The sequence below is a fragment of the Zea mays genome, chromosome 8 (assembly GCF_902167145.1).
Source record: "Zea mays cultivar B73 chromosome 8, Zm-B73-REFERENCE-NAM-5.0, whole genome shotgun sequence".
In the NCBI taxonomy this organism is placed as follows: domain Eukaryota; kingdom Viridiplantae; phylum Streptophyta; class Magnoliopsida; order Poales; family Poaceae; genus Zea; species Zea mays.
Window position 1 is genome coordinate 132,005,605 of NC_050103.1, and position 11,518 is coordinate 132,017,122.

Consider the following 11,518-nt stretch of genomic DNA (forward strand, 5'->3'; position numbering starts at 1 on the left):
TGGAAGTTTCTGATGTTGACAATCAGCTTATGATCCTTGTCACTCCAAGCTATCATGTCTAGGTCAGCATTTTACATAGATCGATGTACTATGTGTATGCGGACCGCACCCGTTCCATGTGCAGAGCTTGGGGCGTAAGAAGACTTTTGGACGCAAGGTTTTACAAAAAGATAATGCATAATTATATACAATCATTGTAACATATTCACATAGATATGAGGAAGACAGGCGAAATATAACTAACACATACAAGTAGACACATTAATATATAAATAACACATTGGTAAAATTTCATTGTATTGCTCAGGGGCAAATTTCAATGAAACTGTTTCTAGCCCATATATAGTATGGTACTAATGACCTTTAACAACCAACTAGGTTTTACATGCATCATTGGATACAAAACATATAGATAGAAATTAAACTAGTCAATGGACGTTGTCCATATCTATCTACCTATTGATTATATATGAAGAAAGCCTCTCCCAGCTGCTGATGACCATTATATATATTATCGGTTATATATCTGGCTCTCCTCCGTCGCTGGAGGAGCTATAGAAGAACTTGCAGTTGCCTGCTGGTCTGTAATCCATGTAGCTACCTGGTTGTTACTTGCCTGGCTGCTGGCATACGGGAGGCTGTTAAAGGCACAGTAGTTTGTATTATTGTACGCACGGCCAGCAGTGAAGGTGAGCGCCTCCCAGCTGCTAGAGGAGTTGTTCTGCCGCACCCATGGCTGTGTGTCGTAGAGGCCAACATCGTTGATGCTAAAGCGTTGTTTCTCTGTGGTGCACTCCTGCCTGCGGAAATACTTCTGTGCATGGCTAGAGATCTGCACTGGTGTCCTTGTGGGGACGAAGTACTTGGAGATGTTCTTCCATTTACCACGGCCAAACACTTCTAGACCACGAAGGAAATTCCTATATATAGTACGTAAGCAAGATTAATATAATAATCAGATAAAAATAGATGTCCTACCATCATATACTCTAATGATCAGTGAAAATCAAATCTCAGCATCTCATGGTATGAAATTATGAATACTACCACATGCTTATTAAATGTACTGAAAATTAATAACACTGAACGAAGATGTATATATGTGACAAAGATTCCAAATGAATAATGCAAAAATTAATTAAAGACCTGTGCTCATCTGTAGTCCAAAACTTCACTGCATGCCTCCTTTGATTAGGAACAACATTTGGCATATGTTGTTGTCCCTGAACAAGCCTCATGGCATCCGTATCATCCATTAGATAGCCTTGCATCATGTCCATGTTGTCCACGGGTGGAACGACCTCCGTTGGCATCCCAAAGTTATTGTGGTTCACAATGGCACTACGACTTGCCACAACATGCTGGTTGTTTGTGTAGGTGTTGTTGGCGATGTGACTAGTGATGAGTGAGTTCATCATATTGATCTCGGGAGCGCTCCACACACTGTTGAAGTTGGGATTCATGAGGTGCGAGGGATTAAGTACTACACAAGTTGTTACAGTGTTTGGATGTGGAGTGGATGTCAAGGACAAGGCCCGGTATTTATAGGCCTTGTGGCAAATCTTTTAGTTCTAGTTTCAATTTATTCTACATTATTTAACTTATATATATTTAGTCAAACAATTTATTTTAATCATAATATTAATGATATATATATCTAGTCATGTGTGTCCATATCTTGGTGATGCTATAATTTTATACTTGTAGTGAGGCATGCTTCAATGGCTTAGGTCAACGATTGAAAAGATTGAGATATCAATGGCTAAGGACAAATGAGACCACATATCGTTCACAGTGATATAATGTCCATTTTAACTGAAGAGGGCCTATTCCACAATATAAAAAGACCATTTGACACAAGACAATACTAGCTAGGAGTGCAATTTAGGCCGGTTGGTTGGACTAGCCGGGTTGATCCCAGGGCCATACTTCCAACAAGAGTATATCTTTGTCATAAGAACACAATTTTATGATAGAATTAAGGCAGCAATTGCGTAAACGTTCACATCTGTCTGGTCAACTTGGGTACACAAAGGATGCACTCCTGCAGGACATATGATGTTAAGACATTTTTTTAAATATTTATCGTCTGATTAGTTTATTTTTAAACTAAACCGTGATAAAATAAAATAATACATAGTATAGCTACATGCAGACGCGCTAGCGTTGACTTAGAGTACGACGCGAGGACAAATCTTGGTGCAGCCCAGCAATTTGTTGATAGTGTGCTTGGCATACTGATAAGGTGTCAAGGAATTAATACATGCATGCAAACATCCATAATATATACCTATGGATGCGCATAGGCCATGCCACTATTCTTGAGCACACAGGATAGAAGGAAACTGATGCCGAGATTCGCTACTATCTATTGACTCTCCATCTTACGTTATATATAAAAGCATTGTTATTTATTATTTAATGTGTTTCCACTACTTAAATAAACGTGAATTGTTCGAATCCAATATTCATATCTTTCCTTGTGATATGACATTTATTAGTTTTGTTTTTTCTTATGTCTAAATACACTATAATCTTGAGAGTGGAAGTAAACTCTAGGGTGTTTGGTTTGAGGATTCTCTCCATCCAAGATGAGGTTGTGTATCATGAGTGTATTCTTCAAATTTGGTAGAATAACTATATTTCTCATATTAGTACTAACTAACTATGAGAAATGATGTGATGATGGATTAACTCATTCCATTTCACCAACCAAATAAAAAGGTAAGGAGTGAGAAGATGATGAACTAGGTTATATCTCAAATCAAACATCCTATTAACTTTTGACCTTAGTCACACCTATATATGTATGGCATATGTATTCTTGAAAGGGAAATAGTCTCAAATATTTCCTATAATCGATTTTGGTGTTTGACGACCATCACAGACCTTGTGGACTAACCAGTTTGCCTAGTTGATCATTACACAGGTGCATAAGTTCATATACAACTATTCTAAAGTCGACTGTCCGGAATACCGTAGATTATTCCGGACAGGAGAAGCTTTTTGGGAAAATCACCTAAGCGCGGACCGTTCGCGACACCCAAGTGACCCTCGGACAGGAACACTGCAAAAACACAAGTCTACACTACGGACCGTCCGACGGAGAAGCCAGCACCGTCCGAGACCAAGCGCGGACCGTCCGGCCTCAGGCGCGGACCCGAAGGTGACGGGTTCTGTAAAATGAATTATAGTGTCCTCGTGGACCGTTCGGGGTGCACGACCGGACCGTCCGCGACTGCCTTTATCTGACATCTGACGACGCATTTAATGCATAGTAGCCGTTGATATAGCCGTTACTGCTGACCGTTGTGATTTCAGTCGTTGATGTACAGGGGCGGACCGTCCGGACCAGGGGCGCGGACCGGCCGCGGTCGGCAGAAAAGGAGCAACGACTAGGAAGTGGTTGGGGGCTATAAATACCACCCCAACCACCTCCATTCAATTGACCCAAGCACTCCAATCTTCTACATTCAATACAAGAGCTAGCAATCAATTCCAAGACACAATCAAAGCTTCCAATCTCTCCAAGTTCCACAATTGAGACAAGTGATCATTAGTGATTAGGAACTTGAGAGAGAGTGATCCATGTGTTATTTGTCGCTCTTGTCGCTTGGCTTTCGCAATCATGCTTTCTTCTTCCTCTCTCTTATTCTCAAGACATTTGTAATCAAGCAAGAGACACCAAGTTGTGGTGGTCCTTATAGGGGTCTAAGTGACCCGTTTGATTAAGGAGAAAGCTCACTCGGTCTAAGTGACCGTTTGAGAGAGGGAAAGGGTTGAAAGAGACCCGGTCTTTGTGACCACCTCAACGGGGAGTAAGTTTGCAAGAACCGAACCTCAGTAAAACAAATCACCGTGTCATCCACTTCATTTGCCTTTGATTTGTTTATCACCCTCTCTCTCAGACTCGGATTTTATTCTAACGCTAACCCCGGCTTGTAGTTGTGCTTAAAGTTTATAATTTTTAGATTCCGCCTATTCACCCCCCCTCTAGGCGACTTTCAATTGGTATGAGAGCCTGGTACTTCATTAGAGCCTAACCGCTCAAAGTGATGTTGGGAGATCATGCCAAGAAGGAGATCGTGACCGGCGGTGACAAGCCTATAAGCCATGGGAAGACTCCATCGGGAGAGTCCGGCAACAAGATGAAGGGATCCCCTTCACACAACAAGTCGCATCGGAGCGACGAGAAGAAAAATAAGATGAAGAAGGTGGTCTACTACGAGACCGACTCTTCGTCGCCATCCACCTCCGGCTCCGACGCGCCGTCCGTCACTTCTAAGCGCCATGAGCGCAAGAAGTTTAGTAAGATCCCCCTACGCTATCCTCGTATTTCTAAACGCACTCCTTTACTTTCTGTCCCATTAGGCAAACCACCGGTTTTTGACGGTGAAGACTATTGTATGTGGAGTGATAAAATGAGGCACCATCTAACCTCACTCCACGCTAGCATTTGGGACATTGTTGAGTTTGGAGCGCAGGTACCATCCATGGGGGATGAAGGCTATGACTCGGACGAGGTCGCCCAAATTCGGCACTTTGATTCCCAAGCCACTACTATACTCCTCGCCTCTCTATGTCGAGAGGAGTATAATAAGGTGCAAGGGTTGAAGAGTGCCAAAGAGATTTGGGACGTACTCAAGACCGCGCATGAAGGAGATGAGGTGACCAAGATCACCAAGCGGGATACGATCGAGGGGGAGCTCGGTCGATTCATCCTCAACCAAGGAGAGGAGCCACAAGTGATGTACAATCGGCTCAAGACCTTGGTCAACCAAGTGCGCAACCTCGGGAGCACCAAATGGGATGACCATGAAATGGTCAAGGTTATTCTAAGATCACTTGTTTTTCGTAATCCTACATAAGTTCAATTAATTCGTGGTGATCCTAGATACAAGCTAATGTCTCCCAAGGAAGTGATAGGAAAGTTTGTGAGCTTTGAGTTGATGATCAAAGGCTCCAAACAAATCATCGAGCAAGGCAGCACCTCCACACCTGAGGTGCAACCTGTCGCATTCAAAGCAACGGAAGAAAAGAAAGAAGAGTCTACATCAAGTAGGCTTCCCATCGATGCCTCCAATCTCGACAACGAGGAGATGACGCTCATCATCAAGAGCTTTCGCCAAATCCTCAAGCAAAGGAAGGGGAAAGACTACAAGCCCCGGTCCAAGAAAGTTTGCTACAAGTGTGGTAAGCCCGGTCATTTCATTGCTAAATGTCCATTATCTAGTGATAGTGACAGGGGCGACGACAAGAAGGGAAAGAGGAAGGAAAAGAAGAGATACTATAAGAAGAAGGGCGGCGATGCCCACGTGTGTCGGGAATGGGACTCCGATGAGAGCTCCACATCTTGTCATGTGTGTCCATATCTTAATATTAATCATGTGTGTCCATTATTTAGTCAAACAAATTATTTTAAATCATAATATTAATGATATATATCTAGTCATGTGTGTCCATATCTTGGTGATGCTATAATTTTATACTTGTAGTCAGGCATGCTTCAATGGCTTAGGTCAAAGATTGAAAAGATTGAGATATCAATGGCTAAGGACAAATGAGACCACATATCATTCACAGTGATATAATGTCCATTTTAAGTGAAGAGGGCCTATTCCACAATATAAAAAGACCATTTGACACAAGACAATACTAGCTAGGAGTGCAATTTAGGCCGGTTGGTTGGACTAGCCAGGTTGATCCCAGGGCCATACTTCCAACAAGAGTATATCTTTGTCATGAGAACACAATTTCATGATAGAATTAAGGCAGCAATTGCGTAAACGTTCACATCTGTGTGGTCAACTTGGGTACGTAAGTACACAAATTAAGGATGCACTCCTGCAGGCCATATAATGTTAAGACATTTTCTTAAATATTTATCGTTCGCTAGTTTATTTTTAAATTAAACCATGACAAATAAAAATAGATACATATGCAGACGCGCTAGCGTTGACTTAGAGTACGCGAGGACAAATCTTGGTGCAGCCCAGCAATTTGTTGATAGTGTGCTTGGCATATTGATAAGGCGTGTCAAGGAATACATGCATGCAAACATCCATAATCTCTACTGCACTATAAGGACCTAATGTGGGCGTCCACCAAGCCCCGTGGCTCCGCCCCCGCAACACCCGTGGCTCCGCCCCTGTGGCCCCGTTCGATTCACGTCCTCAGCGCCTCCCTCTCGCCCGCCGCCGGCGCCGAAACCCCACCCCAGCTCCCAGATCCACCCGACATGATGCGAGAGAACGACAACCGCGCGGCGTCCCTGTCCTCAGCGCCTCGCCCCGACGCCCCTCGGCCGCGACAACAACGACGACAAGCACGGGCCCCTCCATCGCCTCGTCGCATGTGGCCTCAGCGCTGCCCCGACGTCGACCCGCCGACCTCCCCATCGACTCCCGACGCCACCTCCCTCGCCTACAGACCCAGCGCGGGCCACAAATGCCTCGCATGGCGACTTCCCACAACCGAACTATGCGCATCACAAATCTGTTGTGCCCCACGCATCCCACGCGCAAACAAACGCCACCACAATAGCCCGCGCTCCGCATGTCGCGGCATCCAATCACCAGTGGCCTTCTTCGCGGACGACGATGTCGATGACCTCACATGCTCTGTTGCCCATCATCATGCCATCGTGGAGGTGTGTGTGAAGGCCGCCTCGGGGAAGCCCGACACACTCGGCGACTGTGAGTGCTTCCCACCCACACCTCTGTCGGACAATTCCGCTCGGATCCCTAGCCATTTCACTGACCTTGCTTTGCTTTGCTTTGCTTTGGTATGGTCTGGATGGAACTGGAACCTGCTGCCGAACTGGAACTGGAACCTGCTGCCGGCAGGCCCATTCTCGCAGAGGGTGTTGCTCATGGTGGAGGAGAAGAACCCCTACGAGGTGAAGCTCGTCGACCTCGGCAACAAGCCCAAATGGTCCGTCTCGCTCCCTCTCAACATTCTGCAGCCTGCACGTGGTGTCTCACCAGTCACGACTGGTTTGGCAAAGTGCCACACTTCATTTCTAGAGGTACGGTGACCTCACCTTGGTAGACCGGGAACAAGATTCGAGATAGGGAAATTCTTTTCGGTTGTTTCCTTGTTTGCTTTGGAGAGTCTAATGTGGATGGTTTTTAGTGGATTCATTGGATGCTGTAGATTTTCCTGATCTAACTGACTTGCAGCCTGTAACTGCACTGGGGGAAAATCCACACAGATTAGTCATGAATTCTATACTATTCAGCTCCCATGTGTTAGTCCTTTTCTCAATTGTCGCCTGCTAGAAAGAACATACTGGAGCATGGTGTTGGAGTGGATATGGGCTAACGTAATTGGAGTGGACTCTAACAAGCACATGGAAAATTAGGCAAGGACTGCTATTGTGTCTGCTGGACTCCCATCATCAAGCTTCACATTCAGAAGAGGTGTATTGTCGTTGTCCAACCTTTGGTATTGGTGTTGTCCATTTTCACATTGTTAACTTTGTTTCCCTTTTAAATATAACAACTGCATTTGATGCACAATGTTATTAGGTTGTTGAAGCCTTGCCAGTAGAAGACAATTCCATAGATGTGGTGATCGGCACACAGGTATTGTGTTCTGTAAATAACATCGACATGGCACTGAGAGGTAATGGTTAAACTTTATTAGCTGGGAAAATAATGACTATTTTCTTTTTTTATAATGACAGATCGTTCGAATCACACCAACATGTATGGGTCTCATTTTGATTTCGGTAACACATAAATACAAATAAAATGCAATACATTATATCTCGTTGTGGCTATTTTCTACAAAATAAACATACACTCAATACATGATTCTTTACAGTAGTAGTAAATGTAATCGGTTCTTGTATTTCTATCTGCATTGCACGTGCTCAACATTTTCTCATTTTAACAACTAAGAGCCATGTTTCTATATAGAAATAAAGCGAGTCGTGAAGTCCAATGGTCTCTACGTGTTCATTGAACATGCTGCCGCACCAGGTATTCAAGATTAATAACCAGCAAACGGAGCTACTCTTACCACTCTACTCCTAATGTCGCTTTTTTATTTTTTTATGTTTATTTTTACAAGAGCATAGAAGCATCGTCAATGAGTTGGGCATTACTGATTTGGTGTTGCTTTTTTCTGTGACACAGATGATACGTTGCTCCGCTTGGTTCAAGGTGTGCTTGATCCCTCGCAGCAATTTGTAGCCGACGGGTCTGAGCCTGGATAGTGTCCGACTGTCAAATGCCTACATAATTAGCCCTTATGTTATGGCGTAGCCTGCAAGTGAGGTATTTCCTCTTTTGCCATATTTTAAAATAGTTGCAAATGATGTCACGTGTCTTCCATCAATAAGCGGTTTGTGGAATGTAAAGTTGTTTCAAAAGAAAATATTTTTTTGGTAACCATTCCTTAAAAACTTCATTCGTAAAACCCTTCAACAAGCCGACTAACTTGCAGCTATAACTACAATGGGAAAAATCAGTTATTCATGAATTATATACTATTCAGTCCCCATGTATCCTGCTGAACTGATCTCTCCGGTGAGCTTTTGTTGCTGATCTGAGACAGCCAGGTGGGTTCCTCCTCATAAGGTGTGTCATCGGTTACACATGGATTTAATAATATCCTACATCATTCTATTAGTTCCTACTGAATTAAATAAAGACCACAATGCCCATATGGACTCTGCTAAGGTAGAGAAGCATGTGCGCACTACCGGTGGTGGAAGCCTGGTACTGTTAGGTAAGTACTGCACTACTGCTCAGAAAATAGATTGCATTCCTTCTAGAATGTCAAGGATGTATCAGTGACCAATTTAAACTCTGATGGTAAATTTTTATGTTTCCACAGGAATTTGTGTTTCAGAGAAGACACGACAAAATATCTTTTGAATCCTGATGTCAACTCTACATAATATGATCCAAAAACCCGCTCCATGAGGGAAGACCCCCCTGCCAGATGTAGATCCAAAATGATAAGTTCTACGTGGTAAGTAATTGGTGGTATATGATTTAAATCCTTTACACAGTTTTAAATATGAAAACTTTCTGTTCTCTAGGCTCTTGGTTTCTGTTTTCTAATGTGATATTATGGTGAAGGGTGACAACTAAAATCATCTTAGTGATGATAGACTATCTGAATGCTCTTTTTGCTCACGCTTGCTTCTACAGAATCAGACTATATGTTTAGATGCTTGTTTCATATATGTTGACGTTTATTCAACAATGAATTTCATGTATTTTGCTGTTAATGTGAATGAAATTGAGGCTCTGTATGAGTTGTTCAAGAACATTCACAGTGCCGTAGTTGATGACGGCTTGATTAACAAGGTTTGTATGCTCTACTAATTTCTTTCAGTGTGAAGTAGCAGTGGACTACTCCCCCGTTGCAAATTACAAGTCGTTTAGGACAGCGACACAGTCTCCAAAATATAGCTTTGGCCAATGTATTTTCATTAAAATACACATGAACTCTTAATACATTTATACTTTTGTAAAAGTACTTTTAAAGATAAATCTATAAATATGACTATTGGATTTTAAAACTAAATGACAAAATGGTGATTTGCAGTCAAAGTTTTATAAGTTTGACTTAAACCTTGTCCAAAACGACTTCTAATTCGAAACTGGAGGGAGTATATGTTTAGATGTTGTTTCATATATGTTGACGTTTATTCACCAGTGAATTTCATGTCTTTTGTAGTTAATGTGAATGAAATCAACACTATGTATGAGTTGTTCAAGAACATTCGCGGTTTTGAATCATGTTACCTTAAGAATGCTAATATAATTATAATGAAGGCTGAGATTTGTTGAATGTATTTCTTTTGGATGCTCCAACTAACTTTACAAAATGGATGATTATTTTAAAGAGATCTAATGCATCTTTTTATTTAAATTGTGGACCAGCAACAACGCCTTTCACAATGCTTCAATAAGCTGATAACGGATGTCCACAGGAACTTGGAACCTAAGAATCGTGATAGATTCACTCAAAACCTGATATCTTGCATGATGTAAATACTCCAGTTGCCTTCTTTTTAGGAACCACCATTTTGTGGGTTGAGAAAAGAATAAAGTGTCCTTAGGTTTGCCATGGATTGGCTGAAGATGGTATTGCTGATGCATGTGCTGGTGAAAGCAGCTGTAAATTTCGTAACATGCCATTTTAATGTAAATTTCATAGCATTTCATAGCTATCTCTTTCCCCGATGGTCGACACCCTCACCTCTCTCTTGCTCTATAAATTGAAGTGAATATCACTAAAAAGATTAGCAGTTGTCGATATATTTGTCTATCCTTAAACATTCTCTCTGCTCTATAAATTGAAGTGAATATCACTAAAAAGATTAGCAGTTGTTGATATATTTGTCTGTCATTAAACATTCTATATTGATTCTTTAGGCATCAGTTCAATATATTTGGATCGACGTATTTATATCTCCAATATAATATTAGTTTTACAGTGATATTTTGTCACACATATTTTGTATATTATAATGATGTTTATCGTTTTGTATCTATGTTTGATACTAAATTTTTATTCCCGTGACATCGCATAGGCACATACCTATACTACTCTATTAAGAGTCTAGCATCAACGTCCACACCCTACCCCGTGCTCGCGCACCCACCCCCTACGATCGCACGTCACCATGAACCCCACGCCCCACACCCCCTCCCTAGCGTAGGTCCGCGACCGCCGCATCCCCCGTCCTCCTCGACAAATGCCACCACCGCCTTCCTCTTCCTCACTAGTGCCACCCTTATCATCGCCTCCGCCAGGCTCTCCTACACCAACATTGAGCCCCAGTGTGCCAAGGCCACCGACAGGCGACACGTGCTCGAGGCCTTCATCAACCACAAGCTCGGAGGAGGAGGGTCCGCCAACGCCTCCTCTCCACAGCATCAAGAACATGATCTATCCCGAAGCACCTAGGGTCGTGGCTTCTGGTTCTTGTCCTGATTTGTTGCTTCGATCCACCAGGTCTTCCTCCTCTCACCCACTCATTTTCAGTATAAACTGGAGTAGCACTTTAGTACCAGTGCCTTGCTTTTACTAAAAAATGGGATAAGTTATTGGATACTCCTCTACTATGTGGGCTTGTATTGATATTCCATTTTGATTTTTGTTTGTTTATTTATTTACCAGGTCATTGTGCTTGTTGTATATCTATGTTGCATGTGTTGCTACTCCATTGAACATATAGATGTACTACGGCCACCCCGGGTAGGAGACATAGTCACGACTCGTCCGAGGCCAACCCCGGGTGGGAGATGAGTCACAACTCGCCCGAGGCCAACCCTGGACGGGAGACGCAACCACGACTCGCCTAAGCCAACCCCGAGTGGGAGATACAGTAACAACTTGCTCGAGGCCAACCTTGGGCGGGAGACGCAGTCACAACTCGTCCGAGGCCAACCTCGGACGGGAGATCCAGTCACGACTCGCCCGAGGCCAATGGTAGCAGTACATGGAGTTGTTTTACGATATTGATAATGTTTGCCACACAGATTTTACATAT

The 11,518-nt window shown here is 42.9% G+C and overlaps 1 protein-coding gene and 1 non-coding gene across 2 annotated transcripts; one reads left to right on the top strand and one right to left on the bottom strand.

Moving 5' to 3' along the window:
* Positions 1-216: 216 nt before the first annotated feature.
* On the bottom strand, positions 217-1,511 carry LOC103635903 (myb-like protein J). Its single transcript, XM_008658280.4, has 2 exons — positions 1,147-1,511; positions 217-920 (listed from the first exon to the last, which is right to left on the bottom strand). The coding sequence occupies exons 1-2, from the start codon at positions 1,461-1,463 to the stop codon at positions 512-514; spliced, it is 726 nt and encodes a 241-aa protein (XP_008656502.1). The 5' UTR covers positions 1,464-1,511; the 3' UTR covers positions 217-511.
* A 5,285-nt stretch (positions 1,512-6,796) lies between these two features.
* Positions 6,797-10,187, top strand: LOC103637280 (uncharacterized). Its single transcript, XR_002264330.2, has 7 exons — positions 6,797-7,421; positions 7,530-7,586; positions 7,688-7,709; positions 7,923-7,985; positions 8,142-8,736; positions 8,845-8,982; positions 9,903-10,187. It is a non-coding gene; the product is annotated as an uncharacterized protein (transcript).
* Positions 10,188-11,518: the final 1,331 nt, after the last annotated feature.